At 42.0% G+C, this 22,030-nt stretch overlaps 1 protein-coding gene across 1 annotated transcript; it reads left to right on the top strand.

Moving 5' to 3' along the window:
- The first annotated feature begins 8,902 nt into the window (after positions 1-8,902).
- On the top strand, positions 8,903-10,449 carry LOC137283840 (uncharacterized). Its single transcript, XM_067815522.1, has 3 exons — positions 8,903-9,352; positions 9,878-10,024; positions 10,221-10,449. The coding sequence occupies exons 1-3, from the start codon at positions 9,315-9,317 to the stop codon at positions 10,447-10,449; spliced, it is 414 nt and encodes a 137-aa protein (XP_067671623.1). The 5' UTR covers positions 8,903-9,314.
- The last annotated feature ends 11,581 nt before the right edge of the window (positions 10,450-22,030 follow it).

The raw sequence follows: 22,030 nt of genomic DNA, 5'->3' as shown, positions 1-22,030 counted from the left end.
GTTTGACATGTCATCTTTCCACCACACTTCCAACTGAAATGTCACCTTTCTACCACACCTCCGGTTGACATGTGATGACTCCACTATATCTCTGGTTGAAATGTCATCATTCCACCACACCTCGTTGACATGTCATCACTTCAGTTCACCTCTGGGTGATGATGGCGCCCTGCATTCTAAGAGCATAAATATTAAATCACATGAATTATGTTCAATAATATAAACATTTGATGTCTACAAGACAATCTATGAAAAAAAATATATATTACACATAGGTTCGGTGTTGAACATTTATTCAGTCTTAACAATCGTCAATTCATTTCGATAAATTTTGACAGCAATCGCCATTAAGACAATTCCTGTATTTGAGAGTCACGTGAATCATGTCGCGGCCGTTGTGTACTGCGAGAAAATGCGTCCTAAAATGTGTCTGTTAAACAAAAACGATGCATGAAAATTGCATGCAGAGTACATTGTCCACGTAATGTTTGTGCATTGTATCGACAACCTGAGTTGAGGCATAAATTATTAAAGGCCCAACCGCATCCATCATTTCGATACGATATTTACGACGTGAAGGTACAAAACATGGTACAGATTGCCAAGATTGAATGCTACTGACCGAAATATCGCAATCAGAAGTTTAGAAGCAGGGGAGTCCCAGCCTATCGTTGTAAAACACTTCAGCACCATACCTCGATTTTGTATCGCTACACCCATTTCTTCCCAGATAGACCCAGAAGTGGAAGACCAAGAGTGACCACACCTGATCAGGACCGATCCATCTGTTCAGGACCGATTTGCAACAACAACGGACACTGCAAAACGGGCCTTCGAAGAATTTCATGAGAAATCGTTCGAGAGAAGTGGGAAGTCAATCTGTCTGCTGTTCATAATGTTCAGTCGGCGGCGGAAGCTGCAGTATTTTGTGGTGTACTACAGAAATCGGTTCTAGGTCCTGTATTGTTCTCTTTGTATACCAAAGAAATTTGTGACCTTCTTTCTGAGAAAGCTACAAATCATCATCTTTATGCAGACGATACTCAGTTGTTTGATGGTATTGCCGGGGGCTGTGATAACATTTCTGACTTTACCAAAATTGAAGATGCGATTGACCAAGTTGGTAAGTGGATGTTCAATAGCAATCTGAAACTAAATGAACGCAAAACAGAGGTTATGGTTGTTGGCACAAGTAACTTGTTAGCAAAATCACAACATGATCAACTGAAAGTTGGAAACATCATCATTCACTTCCTTCCACTCTTTAACCGCCAGAGGGAGTTGTTTCGACACGACAATGCTGTTATCAGCCCGCCTATCTCTCCCCAATGCAAACGTCAGTGCCATTCTCTGGCCTTCCAAATCGTCGCATCTAAACTTGATCGAGAATCTTTTGGAATGTACTTGGTCGACGCGTCCGTAAACGTCAACATCGTGCTCAGACACTAGCAGAACTAACCAGGAATGGTGAAGAATTCCCTAAGCAAAACATCCGATTGTGCAATAGCTTCCAATGCAGTGTCGAGAAGTTACAGCTGTCGGTGTGGTGTCTGAACATTGCCCCAGTTTGAACATTTAATCAGTGAGAAAGGTGATACAATCTGAACATTTATAGAATTATATCATGACTTGTCATGTTACTGAGGCACTCCGCACTGACTTCAACGTCTCCCCTGTACTGAATTACTCCTCTCAAGGATAGTTATAAGTTGGGGTAGTTTCCCACCATGGACAGAGCTTCCACGATCACTATCAACGCAGCCAAACTCGCATTACTTTTTGCTCTAAACCAAACGGCAACCATAGCTGGAATGTTGCTGAGTGTGGCGTAAAACGAATCAGTCACTCATTCTAAACTCAAATGAGGCGAAGCTTCATAAAATCCCCCACAACATCGTGTAGTCCAGGAGGAAAATCTCAAAAGGGGCCAAGAAAAATCCCCAGTATTGATTTGGTTTGACACTATTTTCAGTTAGTATGACGTCTTGGGCTCATGAAAAGGACTGTAATACTCTCAGATTGTGGTATCAGTTTCACAGGCCATTTTATGTGGAGGGAGTCTGTGAGCATTTTCGTGATATTTGGTTTGCTGCCCGACAACATCTCAAAGTTAGTCATGGATAATTTTACTAACACCAATCTGATCACTTTTGTTTTGGCTTTTGTGTATTGCCAAAGGATGTAGTTTTTCGACAATAATCAAAATGGCCGCCATTTTGCCCGCCACAGTGAATTGTCGTGTGTTGCCTTCTCGGCAGTGAAATTTACATACAAAGTAAACATTCCTGTTTACTTCTAGAGTAACAGCATGTTACATGGAATTGTTTCATATTACCCAGAATTCACAATGGCTGCCAAGATGGTCGTCATAGTAGTTTTACTACTTAAACATAGCAGTTTGTACTGATATGTAAACAAACAATTCATTTGATATCAAATTTGTATACAGTATCGAAAAAGAACAAAATTTCAATGGTATGGTTTATGAAAGCGTCATTTACCTAAATTAGTTGATGAATAACATCTTCCAAAGTGTTGGAAAACTAAGCTTCAAGGCCGACAACTGCGTCTATGGTGTCGGGGGAGCAGGGGTAAACCTGCCCTCTATAATTGTTTTACAGGTTACTTTTTATGCATAAACGTATTGATATAACTTTTTTATTGTTGATAGTGCACCCTTAATTGAGAAATGATAGCTTCGGTCCTGTTGCAGCTATTCAAAGTAGTCTGTCAGATAATTCTTAATCACTTTTGATACATTCAGAAGCTTACAATTAACTCTCCTCTTTACTTCCTTCACATCACATGCTACATCATGTCCGAATTTGAGTCATCCAGCTGTTCGGGCAACAATCACCTGCCATACAAAAAGACATGTTTCTGTGCACAGTAAATCAGTTCATCTGCATTGACATGGATCTGTCTGCTGGCATGCTGACCTTTTGCATTTACTCGACTTCAGTTCAACCAATCCATGGGGAGCAGGTTCTCACGACATCAGAAAAGGAATAAGCTGACCATCACAAATGCTCCTGGTTACTTCATCTACAAGCATCACTGGATTATTTGGTACATACATAGCATTAGAAACCTATCCACAGGATGAAAACACCGTTTTGTGAACATCAAAATTGTGACCCATTTGTTGTGTGGAGCTTCTCATGCCTGGGCTGTACAGACTTTTTTGGACTCCATGTAGAAGAGGAGAATTTCAGTTTCAGGTTCAATCAATGTAAAGGTGAACAAAAGTTTGTCTCGGAAGAGTTCGGCTGACTACATATGATATCAATCCTTTTGCTCTGTTCAACATGCACGAAGCTGTGAATTATATCCGTTGAGACAACAACTCCACTTGCAATGTTCATAAGATACAGTCATGACACGTCATTAATTTGGAAGCTGAATGGATTTTCCATCAATCTGATTAGCACATTGACATTTCTGGTGTTCCTTTCACAATGGCTCATTCAGATGGAACATCAAGAAAAAACATCAAATGCGGTTTATATGAGGAACTGTAAACGGGAGTGTTTGGTCTATCATTGCCTATTAGCAGAGGGGAGAATGCTGGTTCTTCGTATAGTCAATGGAATGGCAAAATTGCAGGTGTGCAGAAAGGGAACTGCTTCAAAATTTGGAGACTTGGCTGATATGCATGAGATAAATTCGGAATCGAACTGACTGCATTAGAGTTGATGCTGTTTGGGACAGGTATGCCAGGCAAGAGTCGGTCAAAGTAGGGGAGCGAATCAAAGACGATCGTCAAAGGCACAAGAAGTCAAGATTGTTGGCAAAATCACACCACTACCAAGACATTGGGGCAAATCAGCGGTCCTCTCAACATGTCTAGTCTTGTCGCACATACGAACGAATGATGGAGTTGGTTCGGCCATGCTACCTGGTGGTAGGCCCAAGGCACACCAAGGTACATTTGTAGTTCTTAGGACGTCCTGGCCTGTCTTAACAATAACTCTAAAAAGCGATTGAACGGGATAGAACAGTCGAGTTTCGTCTGTCTGCGAACGGAGTTGACCTGGTGGAAACTGTGTACAAACGTATTGCAACTGATGTCCAACTACATTATGTCTACACAGATCCCCATTACGTTTTAAATACGGCGATTCCTTTCGTCATATGGCAATCTTGTTTAAGGTGTGTTATCACTCCGTCACATTTTAGAGTGAGTGGGTGAGTGAGTTTAGTTTTACGCCGCACTCAGTAATATTCCAGCTATATGGCGGCGGTCTGTAAATAATCGAGCCTGGAACAGACAATCCAGTGATTAACAATATGAAAATCGATCTGCGCAATTGGGAACCGATGACATGTGTCAACCAAGTCAGCGAGCCTGACCACCCGACAAGCCTATAACGACAAGCACAGTTACCTTTTATTGCAAGCATGGGTTGCTGAAGGCCTATTCTACCACGAGACCTTCACGGGTCTCACATTTTAGAACATGTAGAACATTGGACATTGGGAATTGTCTTACTGAAGTCATATAAAAAAAATCATTCACACAGTTAGGTGACAATCCAGATTTTTTCGGACAGTTCTTGTGGACAGTTTCAATATAAAACCGTCCCAAATCAAATCTTCTTTACACCTGACAGCTTCTTATTAACACACTTTGGAAACAGGTCAAAACACCTCAGTGTAATATCAGAGAATTTCAGAGAAGGTTCCAGATTGTACACGCATACAATGCGGCCATCAAATCCCAACGTCCAGAATAGCTGATTGAGTGAGTGAGTGAAGCGTTTTGACAATTAAAAAAGAAGTACCGTTATCAACAAAACGTGTCATGTGTTTAACGTTATATTCCTGTTTTTAGAATATCGCAAAACTGGGAGTATATCACATGTACATTGTAAATCACCTAGATGTCAATATTGTGGTTTCAAATGCATATTCCTTTAACGTCAAATTCAGCCATATCGAGAGATTAAATTCATTCAAAAGGTATGGTCATACTTTCTCTTTCTAGGATGCATGTCGCACCACAAAACATCTTTAGAACTAGTTTGCACAAGGAAAGGATGAACAAACCGATCACTGACCATGATGGGCTAAAACAATTCAGTGTCCACCATAGCACCATCTCTTGATGATGACATGCATAAAGTGATAGATGTTGTTTGGGTGTTCCAGTGGTGTAGTGGTGGATGTAGTTGTGTCGTAATTAGTTGTGGCTGTGCTGCATGTCATGTTGTGTCGGTGGCTGTGGCGGCGGTGCCCCATGCATTGGTGGATGTTGTGGTGTACCCATGTAATGCCGGTGGTGGTGCGCCATGTATTGATAAATGTGATGATGGTGTCTCATGTACATGTATGATGGTGTCCGATTTTGAGATGATTTCTCACTTTAAACAAACCGTCAACCAGACAAAGTGTAATTAATATTTCGAATCCACGTAATTATATCTTGCAAGTGAAAATGTGAGTCTTAGAATTTTATTCAGCATAGGATAAACGTTCTTTAACAAACGATCATACATTCAAATCGTTATCACTGGTTTGTATTGCAAGGGGGTAAGCGCAGCAGTTAGATGAGTGAAACAAGAGCACGTGCGGTACGTGATGAGCATTAACTTAGACCAGCCCAACTTCTTCTCGGCGTTTTATTTAATGTGCATATACACCCTTGTAATACAAACAAAGAAAGTAATTTGAAATTATGATCGATTGTTAAACAACTTTCATCTTAAGTAATACAATTCTGAAAATTAAATGTTCAGTTGGCAAGGTAGAATTATAAAGATTTGCAATCGTAATTTCACTTTATTCGATTTACTTTTTTGTTTAAAGAGACATTCATCGGTACGTTTTCACGGCAAACAGACTGTAATCGCAGGATAACACGAGTGAGTCACGAATGCGATGAGCAGTGATAAGCTCAGAATTTACAACATACCCACCCACGGACGACCGTTTGTTTTAATTCATTTGTATTGAATGATCCATACACCTATGTCACTTTGGGTTTAACTTGTAATTATACATTTACAGTGCGTTATACCTGTATTATTAGCCGTTGTTGTAATTATGCTTTAATTATGTTTTAATTATATTGTCTGACATAAATAAGTCTGTAAATAATGTAAATAATTTTGTTTCGTTTTGTTTACATAAAGAATATTACCATGTCTTGCTTGGTTCACGCTAAATCAGAAAACATGTCTCTGTGCAAACACTTGTGATTGAGTTGTTGTCAATAGCTTTAATCCTTTGTTTCGTGTTCGGCGACCAGGATTAGGTTGCGTAAGGTGGCCTGTTTGCCCTTTGTCGTTTCCAGATGCACACTTTAAGCGAGCGACTGAAGCCCGCTTGGAGTCTGAGCACCGACACCCAGTGATGTGAAATATTCGTTGTGGGGACAGAAAGTCTTGAAATCCTGTAGAGGAAGGACGACTTCAAGCATTCTTCGGAAGGGCGACAGAGGACCAGACAGGTAGGTGTTTCCAAATCTATTTGGAAGACAATATGCGTCTTCATGAATTCTTGTTTAATATACAGTGCACACTCATTCTCTCATAGTTTTCAGCCATTTAGGTATAGATGGGAAAGGTTGGTAATGGTTCCTGCATGTAAACGGAGTGGTAGTGCAGCCTAGTTGTTCAAGTGTTGGCAGGCCATGTTCAGTGCCAGTGTTCGAGTTCCCGCTTGAATACTATGCCTCACGCCCCTTAAGAGGCCTGTCGTTGACATCTTGCCAAAAGCGGCATAAAACCACTCTTACTCGCTCTTGTTAAACCAATCTACATCCGCGAGAAATGTGATTCCTGATGCTTATGCATGACTCATTTCTTTCAGACGCAGGAACCCTGGCACTTTCTGGATTTGGTGTTGTGTCACTCTAAACCCTTCCACCTGGACTTTAGTACACTGGCTTTCCAAGGGACCGATGGGATGTGCTTTTGTCTCATGGTGGCTCCATAGTACGTCTGCTCTCCGCGTAGCCCCCCGCCGAGCGTACATGGAGTAGGTTCGGTGCTAGGGCCTGACTGTACAGTCAGGATGGTTGCTACAGCAACCCAGCTAGTTTAGGGATGGCACACTCTGTGCCCCAGTCTTTTCAGCACCCCCAGTAGACCCAATGCTGACTGCACTTGACTGGTAGATTAGGGGTTAGTGTAGATAGGGCCCCCTTCGTGCATGCCCTGTACGATGCTATCTATAGATAGTATAACGTAGTGTTAACCCACCATTCCGTCCTTCAGTAGGTAGTTCGAGACAAAGCAAGTCCCGGATGGTCACTTTGAAAGTCAGTGTACTGGCCGACTGCTGGTAAAGTATTTCAATATTTCAGTTTAAAATTTAGATTAAATTTTGTTTGTCACGACTCGACATACTTGTTTTGCATTTAAATGTATGGGGATCGTGGAATAACACAATGATTAAAGCGTTCGCTCATGACGCTCCAAGCAACCCTAATTCGATTTCCCATATGGTAGTTTGAATTAGTAACTTGAATTGTTGGTGGCTGTACCCTCAAAGGGGGTTGAAGTATTGTAAAATTATTGTCCTCCTGAGAGGGTACGTAAGTCCACAAACATTCAAAGTAAATTCTAAATTTCCACGTTTTTAATCGTAGTATAAGTGTTTTTGTATTGCATGGCTAGATTTCCGAAATTGCTGACGGCTGAGGGGATGATGTAAATCCAGCTAGGGTCCATGCAGGTAGCAAAGGTACTGTAAGTCCCCATGGTCCCTAGTATGGTGATCTACTTTCAGTTGTTGGCAATCTATAGCCCGGTTTTATATTGTATTGTCCTCTATAGATAAATTGTTTTAGGCATAGCTATTAGTTTTACATTCATTTCTGTGATGTTCTAGTTGTTTTACTGTCCTTCGTCAACTGATTTTTATAATACTCATATATTCCATTTTAATGTTCCGTTCCCGTCACGATATGGCTGAAATATTGCCGATGTGACATTAAATTTTAACTCACTCACTCACTCACCCATATGGGAATAATGTGTGGAGCCTATATTTGTTGTTTCTCCCCGTGATATAGCTGGTATATAGCTAAAAGCGGTGTAAGAAGTACACTCTCGCAGTCATAATGGTTACAGCGTTTTCCTCACGAAAAAGTATACACTTTTGATATTCATTATCTATGTAGTAAGTATCAGTGATATGAACCATTAACCTGTTCGTTATCTTTACTGTTAGGAACGTGGATACCGTCGTCCTGGGGGCAGAACTGGACCCCGAAGTCCCCCAGAGGCAGGACGACTGCCAAGAAGATATCCCATGGACAGAGGTGGATCAAGGATTCTTTGGAAGGGCGACAGAGGACCAGACAGGCAGGTGTTTCCAACTCTATTTGGAAGAAAATATTTCTTTGACATATAGTGTACACTCATTATCTCACAGTATACAGCCATTTAGGAGTGATTGAACTTAGTTTTACTCTGCACCCAGCAATATTAAGCTATATGGTGACGGTCTGTAAATAATCGAGTCTGGACCAGACAATCCAGTGATCAACAACATGAGCATCGATCAGCGCAATTGGCAACCGATCACATGTTTCAACCAAGAAGTCAGCGAGTCTGACCACCCGATCCCGTTAGTCGCCTCTAACGACAAGCAAAGTCACAGCCATTTAGGTATAGATTGGAAAGGTTGATACTGGTTCCTGCATGTAAACGGAGTGGTAGTGCAGCCTAGTTGTTCAAGTGTTGGCACGCCATGTTCAGTGCCAGTGTTCGAGTTCCCACTTCAATACTATGCCTCACGCCCCCTTCAGGCCTGTCGTTGACATCTTGCCAAAAGCGGCATAAAACCACACTTACTAGCTCTTGTTAAGCCAATCTACATCCGCGAGAAATGTGATTCCTGATGCTTATGCATGACTCATTTCTTTCAGACGCAGGAACCCTGGCACTTTCTGGATTTGGTGTTGTGTCCCTCTAAACTCTTCCACCTGGACTTTAGTACACTGGCTTTCCAAGGGACCGATGGGATGAGCTTTTGTCTCATGGTGGCTCCATAGTACGTCTGCTCTCCGCGTAGCCCCCCGCCGAGCGTACATGGAGTAGGTTCGGTGCTAGGGCCTGACTGTACAGTCAGGATGGTTGCTACAGCAACCCAGCTAGTTTAGGGATGGCACACTCTGTGTCCCAGTCTTTTCAGCACCCCCAGTAGACCCAATGCTGACTGCACTTGACTGGTAGATTAGGGGTTAGTGTAGATAGGGCCCCCTTCGTGCATGCCCTGTACGATGCTATCTATAGATAGTATAACTTAGTGTTAACCCACCATTCCGTCCTTCAGTAGGTAGTTCGAGACAAAGCAAGTCCCGCATGGTCACTTTGAAAGTCAGTGTACTAGCCGACTGCTGGTAAAGTATTTCAATATTTCAGTTTAAAATTTAGATTAAAGTTTGTTTGTCACGACCCGACATATTTGTTTTGCATTTAAATGTATGGGGATCGTGGAATAACACAATGATTAAAGCATTCGCTCATGACGCTCCAAACAACCCAAATTCGACTTCCCATATGGGAATAATGTGTGGAGCCTATATTTGTTGTTTCTCCCCGTGATATAGCTGGTATATAGCTAAAAGCGGTGTAAAAAGTACACTCACGCAGTCATATTGGTGACTGTGTGAGAAGTACAAATTATGTAAAGTGTTTTTTGCCTTTTTTAGTGGAACCGTCGTATACGCAGGCAACTGTTTCTTTCAAACAATATTTTGAAGAAAACATAAAATGCAATGCATCCTTGTGTACCATGACGTCTACTGCAAAGTTACAACTTGAATTTCCTTTTTGGAATTTTATGTGTAGGCATATAACTTGCATTTATACAAACCGTAAGTACCAATAATGTAAAAATATATTCACTTTGCTATTATGAGCAGGGATACCATCGTCCTGGGGGCGGAAATGGACCCTGAAGTCCCCCAGAGGCAGGACGACTGCCAAGAAGATATTCCATGGACAGAGGTGGATCAAGGCCTCTTCTGGCGGCAGAACAACGACCACAAAGATGCCAGACTACCAGGAAAGCAAGTTCTCTAAACTATGTTTTGAAGAGATCTTATAATATATTCTTGTTGACAATGATGTCATGAACAAGTTACAACTTGTGTTCCAGGTTACAGCGTTTTCCTCACGAAAAAGCACACACTTTTGATATTCATTATCTATGTAGTAAATATCAGTGATATGAACCATTAACCTATTCGTATTCTTTACTATTAGCAACGTGGATACCATCATCCTGGGGGCAGAACTGGACCCCGAAGTCCCCCAGAGGCAGGACGACTGCCAAGAAGATATCCCATGGACAGAGGTGGATCAAGGATTCTTTGGAAGGGCGACAGAGGACCAGACAGGCAGGTGTTTCCAACTCTATTTGGAAGAAAATATTTCTTTGACATATAGTGTACACTCATTATCTCACAGTATACAGCCATTTAGGAGTGATTGAACTTAGCTTTACTCTGCACCCAGCAATATTAAGCTATATGGTGACGGTCTGTAAATAATCGAGTCTGGACCAGACAATCCAGTGATCAACAACATGAGCATCGATCAGCGCAATTGGCAACCGATCACATGTTTCAACCAAGAAGTCAGCGAGTCTGACCACCCGATCCCGTTAGTCGCCTCTAACGACAAGCAAAGTCACAGCCATTTAGGTATAGATTGGAAAGGTTGATACTGGTTCCTGCATGTAAACGGAGTGGTAGTGCAGCCTAGTTGTTCAAGTGTTGGCACGCCATGTTCAGTGCCAGTGTTCGAGTTACCACTTAAATACTATGCCTCACGCCCCCTTCTGAGGCCTGTCGTTGACATCTTGCCAAAAGCGGCATAAAACCTCACTTACTAGCTCTTGTTAAGCCAATCTACATCCGCGAGAAATGTGATTACTGATACTTATGACTCATTTCTTTCAGACGCAGGAACCCTGGCACTTTCTGGATTTGGTGTTGTGTCACTCTAAACCCTTCCACCTGGACTTTAGTACACTGGCTTTCCGAGGGTCCGATGGGATGAGCTTTTGTCTCATGGTGGCTCCATTGTGCGTCTGCTCTCCGCGTAGCCCCCTGCCGAGCGTACATGGAGTAGGTTCGGTGCTAGGGCCTGACTGTACAGTCAGGATGGTTGCTATAGCAGCCCAGCTAGTTTAGGGTTGGCACACTCTGTGGCCCCAGTCTTTTCAGCACCCCCAGTAGACCCAATGCTGACTGCACTTGACTGGTAGATTAGGGGTTAGTGTAGATAGGGCCCCCTTCGTGCATGCCCTGTACGATGCTATCTATAGATAGTATAACTTAGTGTTAACCCACCATTCCGTCCTTCAATAGGTAGTTCGAGGCAAAGCAAGTCCCGGATGGTCACTTTGAAAGTCAGTGTACTGGCCGACTGCTGGTAAAGTATTTCAATATTTCAGTTTAATATTTAGATTAAATTTTGTTTTCACGTCCCGACATATTTGTTTTGCATTTAAATCTATGGGGATCGTCGAATAACACAATGGTTAAAGCATTCGCTCATGACGCTCCAAGCAACCCTAATTCGATTTCTCATATGGGATTGATGTGTGAAGCATATACTTGTTGTTTCCCACCGTGATGTAGCTGGTATATAGCTAAAAGCAGTGTAGAAAGAACACTGATGCAGTCTTTATATGCTGGGGAAGTATAAATGATATAGAGTACTACTTACCTTTTTAGTAGAACCGTCGCCCAAGGAAGCAACTGTGTTTTAAAGAAAACATAAAATGCCTCCTTGTTTACCATGACGTCTACTGCCAAGTCACAACTTGAGTTTCATGTTTCAGATATTTTCTCGTGTAGTCATATATTTTGCATTTATACACACAGTACCAATGGTGTAATATCTGTTTTCCTTTATTATCAGGAGCATGGATGCCCATCGTCCTGGGGGCGGAAATGGACCCTGAAGTCCCCCAGAGGCAGGACGACTGCCAAGAAGACATTCCATGGACAGAAGATTCTTCTGGAACGGGATATGGATGTTTTGTGACAATGTACTCTGCGTGTCTACTACTGTAAACCCTCCAGTAGAATAGGTAGCGTTGCATACGTTGAGGGAACACGGTTCCAGAGGGGTTTTTTTTCAAAAACGTTTTTTTTATCTCTGGTTTTACGTGTCGGGCTTCAGTTACCTTTTGACCTTATTCAAATCTCAAATTTGAAAAAGGTAAATTTAGACACGCATTCTGTGGCAACAATGCTGGTGTTTGTGTTCGAGGATTCGGTACTGTTCCATGTTGGGAATGACATTAAAAAACATAATCCGCACAGCTGGTCCAATTGTACCTGTTTGTCTTCTTCTTTTGTTTTTAAAAGTTGTGAACACGACAAGAACTGTTATTTTTGTCCATGAAAATCGGATGTGCCCGACTTTATCGTCGTGTAGGAGTGCTTCTTTTTGCCACACACTGCCATACACTGCTAAACACCGCCAACACAGAAACACATCACAAAACAAGTCCAACATTAAAACAAAAATACATCAGTACACGGACGTCTTATAATATCTACAAACCAGAAATTACAATACAAAGGCCTATTAACATTACCACATCACAATGCATGTACCAAACAATCCAGTGATGTCTGTAGATGAGACAAGACATTAAATGCAACATATGTCACCCACCTAATCGCCAGCACACAAAGTCAGCCGCCTAACCGCTCAGCCACCGCAACTTCCACAAAATGAAAGTCGGACAACTGGTAGTCTACTCTGTGTACTTTGTGTACCCCTCTGATAAGTGTGAATTGGTACGGTTCCCACGGCCGAAAGCTATGTCTCAGTAAAGTACAAATTCTAGTACTTTTCGGTTCAGTCCCATCCGGGATTCGAACCCGCACCCTAATCAGGCACCTAATCGCCAGCACACAAAGGGGTACACAAAGTACGGAGTCTAGACTACCAGTTGTCCGACCTTGGACTCAACCCAAAAAGATCGACATGACTGGATATTCTTCTTTTTCAGATTTCCTGGACAAAATACATATTGGGGATGGATGGATGGATGGATGAATTGCATGTATGCATACATACATAGATACATGCAGACATGTAAGCACACGCAGACACTCATACACATGAGTATAGTGTAGAGCATATTACAAAAGCTTTTCACAAGAAGACCATTTCCTATAAAATTCAGTATTTTGGATATATTTAAGTGTTTATTTATTTTATTTGGTTGTAGTATTTAACCTCATTTTGGAAATGTTTTATGTTTGGTAGGTAGTTTTGCATTTTGCACCTGTAAATGTGAAATTTGGCTAGCAAGAACAAAAATACTGGAACTTTTGAGTAGGGTCTAAAAGGATTAAATGTAAAGTAATATTTATCTTACCAGCTTTGATATTTTAATTCAATCCATTGTGAATTTGTTTTCTAAAATATTTTGCTTACCGTACAGTCCCAAAAGACATGTTGAGCAGATTCTGGTTCAGCCTTGCAAAAAGTGCATGCACAGTTATCAACAATATGCAACTGGTGTAAGTAAGTACTGACAGGTAGAATTTTGTGGAGTAATCTGAGTTGGAACCACGGTCCCGAGTAGCTTTGTGTGCGCTGGTAAATAGACCAGGCAGTTCATGTAAAATAAAAGTACTTCTTCCCACTTTTCGGTGATTTCTAAAGTATCTTCAGTCTGGGTTAGTACAAAGTATTATTTCTTTGAGCCATTTTGCATGAAAAAGATTCTTAATGTATACATTCGTGTTGTTTGTTATTTTCATGTCAAGGATTTGTTAACGCTTCATAATATCAGAGAACCTACCGGTGTATTCAGCTCTCAAGGTGTGACGCTCAGTGTGCTGCGTGTGAGGCTCAGTGCAAGTTTCACGTGCCACTGGCTGGTCACGTGATGTTATCATGTCAACTGTTATTGGGAGATGATCAGAGTCTCTTTTTGTTAGGATTTTAAAGTTCTTAAATTTATTATAGATATGGGTTGACACTATGCAGTAATCTACGAAACTATTCCCTTGGCAACCTCTGAACGTAAACTCTCTTTCTGGTCCTACCCCGATCTCCCATTGAGAGCTTGCATTTTCAATTTCTGCACAAGCGTAACAACTGGGTCCCCAGTGTGCTGACGACATCATCCTTAGAACTTCTGAATATATCAAATGTGTCGCTGTCGTATTCTATCTCTTCAACAGGAAGATAGTTTACATCGTCATTCTAAACAAAACATTGTTCCTTACCAATACGTGCATTACGATCCCGTAAAATAGTAAATGCAGCCACGCAGTATGTTTAATGTCATCAATCTGAACTCCAACAATTCAATGCCTGTAGAGTCCTGTAAGTCTGCTGCCGTGGTGGTGGCATCCTGTACATAGACAAACCCCAGAATGTTCTGTTGAGAGGGACCACTTGTCTGACCATTCACTATGGAGACGAGTGAAGAAAGACGATAGTGACTTCCTGATGTAGACTGCAATTCCTCCACCGTATCTACCCCATGGGCGTGTCTTCTACCGGACGCACTGGTGACATATGTGGTCTGGAAACGCATGTTCAAAGTCTGCAGTATTTTTCGCCCACGTTTCCATTAATGCAAATACATCAAAGGTATTAAGAAAATTTAGATTTTGGAGTTTTGAATACAAACCATTAATATTCCAGGACAAAACTGGTATTTGTGAATGTAGTTGTGATGGATTAATTGCAGAAGTGTTAGCTTGATCGTTAAAACTTTAGGTTGGGCATGGCCTCGACCACCCTTCTATCTCTCCGAGTCTGCCTGTGGGTCCCGTCTCATGTCGCCTGCACGGAGCTGGCTCCAATCTCTGTTGTGTCGTCTAATACGCCCCGTCTCAGGGAGGTCGGGTGAGCTGTCACATCGCCTGTTCGTGCCTGTGCTGTGGGTTTGCGCTCGCTGCACAGAATCGGTAGACTGATCCTGTCGATTGGACGGGACACGGCTCCCGATTTCAACAAGTGTTCTTCGGACAAAATCATATCTGTAGGCAGTGCCATTTAGTATCAGTTTATCATAAGAAATATAGCACTCATCCCCTTTCTGCCTATAGTCCTTAACATATTCACCAAGAATTTCCCTTGTCTGTCTCACAGACTGGGTAAAGTCTGGTGATACTCGGTATTTTCTATTACCCTTCAGGTTAACTCTCGCTGACTGGAGGATGCTCTCTCTGTGTTTGTAAGAAGAGGATTTAACGGTAATAGGACGAGGTATGCGCTTAGTGTTGAGCCTGTATGTTCGTTCAATACCCATATCTGCTATTTCACTATCGGTGAATTTCAGCTCGCCGTGCATAACAGCTTCAAGTTTCTCCTCGTTATCTCTCTCATTCTAGCTATAATTTTCCTTTTCCGTTTCCTCAGTTCCAAAGAATAAGAGGTTATCTCGTCTAGGGTTTCGAGTTTGCGTGACATAGTTGCATTCTCCCCCTCAAGTTTATCTATCACCTTCCACATTTCATTCTGATCATATTGAATAGCCTGGAATGATTTCTCAAATTTATCGAACTTACTGTGGAGAGATTGTATTTCGCCTCAAATGTCGTTAAGGATAGCGTTGATATCGTGGTCACTGTTATCTGCTGTCGCTACGTGTCCTGTGGAGGACTGGGTTAGCTGACTCTGACGTGTCCTGTGGAGGACTGGGTTAGCTGACTCTGACGTGTCCTGTGGAGGACTGGGTTCGCTGACTCTGACGTGTCCCACGTGGTCCCGGGCTGCTCCCTACATTTCCGCTCATGAGGAGTAGAACACCCCCAAACAACATCTGTAGCTGTCGTGTACAAAATCCACTGGAAAGTTTAATTCCATATATCGGGTGACCCTTCTGGCTGTTAGGTCAACAATTCAGGCCGATACGCGCCCTTCATAGCTCAATGCTCACTCCTGTGTTGACAAACACGTCCACCCAGTACCATTACAGGTGGCGCTCCTCATAAGTTTATAGTTCTTTTGAATTCCAAATCAGCTAATATACTACTACGTTTAGCTGTGTAGTGTACAAAAATAATGCAGTCACGTACCGTTAATGTATAACTCAATATCAAGGCGCTCCGGATTCTATACTATTATGAATGTCGATGTATTATTGACCTCATGGCCATTCACACTATAGACTCTTCTGCTTGTGCGCCTAAGTGTTTAGGATAGTTCTAACTGCTCTTATAATGCCAGAAACAATCAAGGGAGTTAAGGGGAAAGTATTTGTTACGGAATTGTTGCAATGTTATAAAACTGCCCTCAGTACTGAGCAGTCAATGAATACTGCATGATTTGTCATTTATGCTAATATTTCGGTTGTTTAACGGGGGTTCTTTTGGGAACTCTTCATAGTTATTTAGTTTTATCTTCTTGCTGCACTTGGGGATTGCTGCCCAATCTTCCCAGAAGTAGTTTTGTGTTTTTCTAGCAAACGTCAGGGGAAATCACTTTCAAGAAGGAGTATTTCATAAAAGTCAGGATTCGCATTAATCATGAAAGTTTTCCATTTCTTTTCAAAGTCAACATTCAGCAGTTTCTTCATCCAGATGATTTTCAAAGAGTCAGCATAAACAAAAAATATCTATCATACTGAGTCCCCCTTGGAATAGACGTTAACGAACGATTGCTTTCTTTATTTTGTCTGGTCTATTATCCACGAAAACCTGAAAAGAATATTGTTTATCTTTCTATGGAATTCTTCTGGTGAATTTTGGGGTGTAAGAAAAAGGAAGTTGAGCTTTGAAATGAGAACTACTTTGATTACAGCAATCTTGTCCAACGGTGTAATTATTCATTTCATCCATCTTTTAATAGTCCGATTTCAAAGATTTTGCTTTCAATGTTTATTTTAATCATTCTATGACAATTAGAGTAAGATATTGTGCCTAGAATTCCAGTGTTTCTGTGTTCCATTTTAGGTTTCGGTCTGGTCTAAATTTGACGTGACAAGCTTTTTTACATCCTATCCACATAACTTGTGACTTATCAAAATGTATTCGTAATTCAGAAATATTTGCAAAAATTCCAAGAGTGTCTATGGTAGCCTCGAAAGTTCTCTTAGAGTCATCCAAAAGAAATTTGGTATCATCTGCGTATTGAGTAATTAAACACATGTAGTCCCTATCGGTGATAGATAGCCTTAAATATGTTTTTAACAAGAATGGCAAGACCTTCAGCACACAGGCGAAAAATATATATTGAAAATGGATCCCGCTGCCTACAACCACGACCGCCTGGTATCCATGGTGACATAGTTCCATTTATGATTAGGCTCTTTATAGAGCATAGAAGTCCATTCACAGCCGTGTTCACCAAATGCAAAAATATGGAGGTTTTAGAAATAAAAGACCAAGAGACAGAGTCTAAAAATAAAGCTTTTTCGAAGTCGACTAAAAGTAGCATACTCGTAATTTGGTTAGATTTTGTATGAAAAAGTAGCTCATATAGCAAAGCGGGTGTTATCACCAATGTGTCGTCCAGACATGAAACCAGCTTGGTCACTAAAGCTTTGAGCCAGTCTGTCACTGAGGATCATAGTTTATATAGAAATGCAAGCGGATGACAGGACGCCAGTGTTTGTATGAATTGTCTAGGGTTTTCTGTTTTGGGAATACAGGTGATAATTCCTTGTTTCGGAGTGATTTACAAGTTTTCAGTTTTATGACTATGGTTAATTGATCGAAGCATGAACTCGCCCAGATCAAGCCAAAAACCCTGAAAGCCCTGGACTTATATTATTCTTGAATCTTTTAAGAGGTGTTAACACCTCTACTTCACCAATTCAAGTTTTGCTTTCAAGACTACCCAGAACAAAATGAGCATAGCAATTTATAGCCTAAAACAACATTAAAATGTTTGCTCGAAATTAATATTGAAAATGTCATTAGCACAAATGTGTAAATAGAGCGCCGTAAAAGCCACTTCTGCCGCCGGGGTTAAAACGAGTTTCCTGGTTTAGTCGCGCTGCGCATATTCAACGATCTTTCTGTTTCCATACCCGATTCTTAAATCCCATTATGGAACTCTTCGGCCTGCTCATCCGTTCAATGACCATGTCTACACCTTATGCCAAGTTTCAATCGTCTGGTGCAGGGATTACTCCCTGACGGACTATTTGTGATCATGACTTTGATGCAGTCATGAATCAATGCCGTTATTACAGAGACATGGGACGCTGGGTTACCGGGAACATTGGTTGTGGTTACACTCGTTAGGAGGCTATCACCCAAATCAATAACTGTGCTGTCCACATTATTGTGGTTATGCAACTGCGTCACAAGGTGTTACAAGGGCGAGATAGGCGCTCCAGGATAGCATTGCTGGGGACTTTACGGCGATATCACTGCTCAACAGGGAAACATTGATATGTCTCCTCACTCACTCACTTCAACATGAACGATAATCACGTCACTCACGTATTATTCTCCAGCTATGCTAAACTACTAAGAAACCCATCACCTTATTACAAATGATCATCAAATATGCAAAACGAACTGTGAATCCAAACTGTGCTGGAAGTAATATGACTGTAGCAGATAAGCGCGATTCACGCCGAGAATCACGTGCATCGATCTGTCATCAAGTTGATCCACCATTTGCTGAACATCACATTCTCACCTGAAACGTACCGATCACAACACACTCGCAAATCATTCAGCTGTGTTTCAAAATCACACCGAAATTTTGAACAGACCTATATTGCTGACTTTACATGATGTACGTTGAAACTGGTTTGTCCACAAGGTAAGGTGGCCAAACCACTTAAGAGACTGGCGTCGACGTCAAGAGCGTAACTCTGATTGCTGATTTCAGCAGCTGAAGCGCTGTGTTGGTGGAAGGATTGTGGTTTGGGGAGGGGATTGGTAGATTACAACTGAAACGTATACAGCGGAAGTACTGATAACCACATTCATTCCATGCATGACGGTACATCAATGTCTTTACATTTTGCAACAGGATAATGCTCTCCCCCATACTGATAGCATAAAGTTTCATCACCAAAACTATATTTCTGTTCTGCGATGGCTGTGTTGAGCACAAATGATGGCCACACCCGTTACTGACACTGACTGTGAGAACGTTTTAGGCGCGTGTGACAAGTTTGACACTGGCCATTGTTATCGTGTAAGTACAGTTGCGCTAAATGGTGAATGACTACTTTTGCTTCTGTGTGTTTCCATCTTGATTGACAATTTCATTGTCATGAGGGACAAGCTGTTTTCTTCATTCATCGCGGAGATTAAACGTTTTACCACGGTGGTACGTTTCTAAAGTAGTGTAGCACAGTTGTCTCTTTCAACGTCCATCTTCGGTTATGCTAGCAGCCATTAAATTTCCGATCCCCTGCTGTGGTTCGATCGAAGGACCTTGTGCTCCGAAGTCGGACGCCTTGTCGGTATGATCATGGAGATTAATCAATGAGCAAGATAACAAGGTGAGGATGTCATCTACGGGATGTCTCCACGACCTGCCACATACTATTCAGAATCACCTCATTCTTTCAACATACCTGTGAATTATAAGATGTTAAAGTTCTCCTATATGACCCAGTGTGCAAGTGTCGCTACACATAAAAGAATGAAATTTTGTCATAATCGCTCTATTTGTAGACACAATCAATATTTCCACAAAGGAAATGACTCAGTCTTGTTTATTAGATTAGCGTTGATTACCTCTCAACTCCGCAACGTACCCAGCAAACAACATAACACTGGCGGGGTGTACATGTATTGGTGAAGTTGTAGTACGGATGTAGTTTACATATGCTTTACATGTAAAAGGGTCAGTAATTTTAGCCAGATCTAGTTTCAATATAATGAGCATCCACCTATCAAAGTCTGATAGTGACTACTATTAAGGTATTTTTACAACATAAGTGAGAATATAGATGTGATTGTGTAGAGCAATAAGAAGACTGGCATATTGAACTGAAAGCATTTTTGGTAACACGGATAGGACTATAGTTTAAGGAGATCATATCGTCAATATGAGCCATATACTGATACCGGCAATAATCTCCATTACATACTGGTGGTGGCTACGACATCTATCGTTAAACAAACGTACTATCGACATATGTCGATAAATGCTTTAGTGCCACACTGATGGCTATCTGGAACACAACACTGTCACGGTTATCTAAACCACCTAATGGCATCTGCATAAAACACAAGACTACTTAGCGACAGTTGGCAGTATTCCAGCATCGCTCCAATACCTAAAACTGTGCGAGTCTGACCCAGCCAGATATCTGCATCAATAATATACGTCATCGGTGAGCCTTGACGGACCCTCAGACAAGTCAGCGAACACCCGATCAGTGTCAGTGAACTGCAACGATAAATACAGGTCACAGGGTACAGTTCTACCACACAATCTCTACCACGTAATGTAATGTCCTAGAAAGGGGCATAACTGGTGATTAAGGGAAGATTCAGGGGATGCAGATCTCACAAGGTCGTCACTTTAACTAAGTCAGCAGATGGGGTGAAGCGCAAATCGAACCAACCATTGTAGGTCTGTAGTGTGTCCACTGGGTGGAATTTTTTTTTTGCCAACAGCTGAGTCTTGGACAACCGAGTCCCCCTTGGACAACCGAGACATGTGTCGTAAACATCACACACAGACATGGTGGCATTTGGATTTCATTCAGTCATTTTATTCCATAATAATTTCCATTCAATATTTGATTCATTCTAGTGTTTCATTGCACAAAAATGTAAAACCATTTGGACAAACTGTATTCGCTAGAGTTTGGCAAGGTACGATACATAGGAATGAGCAAGCATCTCCGAGATCTAAGTATCTGGTGAACGTAGTTGTTTGGGAAGCATTGTCCGGATTATTAGATTCCATGTAGATATACGTATATTCCCGCAAAAAAATAAACGTATCACTAAGTTTGAATTTTGAATTTTCTTTGTATTGATGCAGGCGATATGTTCCGAGCATCTTCCATGGATTTGTAATTTCGTACGTGTTTTTGTATCAAAACATCGCATCAAAACGCACCCACCCTGCATAACGCCTATTTAAAGGCATGATTTTGTTTTTGTGCATGTATTGTCACCGAAAACAAAATGTGCATGAAATGCACGTGAAAAGTGGGATGCACATCGCGTCGCTGATGGGTATAAAAGGTCGACCCTTGTCTCTCCTTCATTCCCCTTTTCCGCCACTTTCAACGTGAATGAAAATGCCGAGACTAAGCCGTGCAAACCGAAACATCGCCATCGGACTTCTTCAAGCAGGACAATCCCAGCATGCCGTCGCCCGCCGTATGGGAGTCCATCAGAGAGCACAATTTCTCCTCTCTGGGAGAGATAGCGCCAACAGAACTCTGTCGAAGCCAAGGAGCGGACGTCCTAGAGTGACCAACAGAACCCTAGATCGGTACATCAGGGTACACCACTTACGTCATCGTACTGCTACAGCAACCAGTACCGCCATGAACAGACCCGGATTACGCCGAGTTTCTGCTCAGACCATCAGGAACAGGCTTCGAGAATTCTAGAAGCAGGTCTAAGAGCACGAAGACCCTATTTTGGCCCTGTCCTACGTCAACGTCATCGACAACGTCGAGTACAGTGGTGTAACAATGTGCAGAACTGGATCTTGGCTAACTGGCATCGGGTCTGGTTCAGCGATGATTTCTGTTGAAACAAGGCGATGGAAGGATGGGGGTTTATAGACGCTGTCATCATGAACATTTCGCAAACGTCTGTGTCCCCCAGGCGGACAGATTCGGGAACCGGGGTGGGGGGGTGGGGGGTGGGGTGGGGTTGTGGGTTGTGGGGAGCCATATCCTACTCCGGTAAAAATGATTTGGTGATGGTCCAAGGCAATCTGACCGCTCAACAGCATAACCCACAGCCGCAGACACTCGGACAACATGCCACACCTCTACGGGCACAGTGGGCTGTCATTCCACAAAATCAGATCCAGAGACTCATTCGATCCATGCCGAGACGATGTCGTACAGTCCTAGACGATCATGGGGGTCACAACAGATACTGAATTCAAAGCCGCCTAGCGCCACTGTGTGACTA

Source organism: Haliotis asinina, chromosome 5, assembly GCF_037392515.1.
Source record: "Haliotis asinina isolate JCU_RB_2024 chromosome 5, JCU_Hal_asi_v2, whole genome shotgun sequence".
Lineage (NCBI taxonomy): Eukaryota > Metazoa > Mollusca > Gastropoda > Lepetellida > Haliotidae > Haliotis > Haliotis asinina.
The sequence above is the reverse complement of the archived record's forward strand: the minus strand, read 5'-3'. Positions and strand labels throughout refer to the sequence as shown.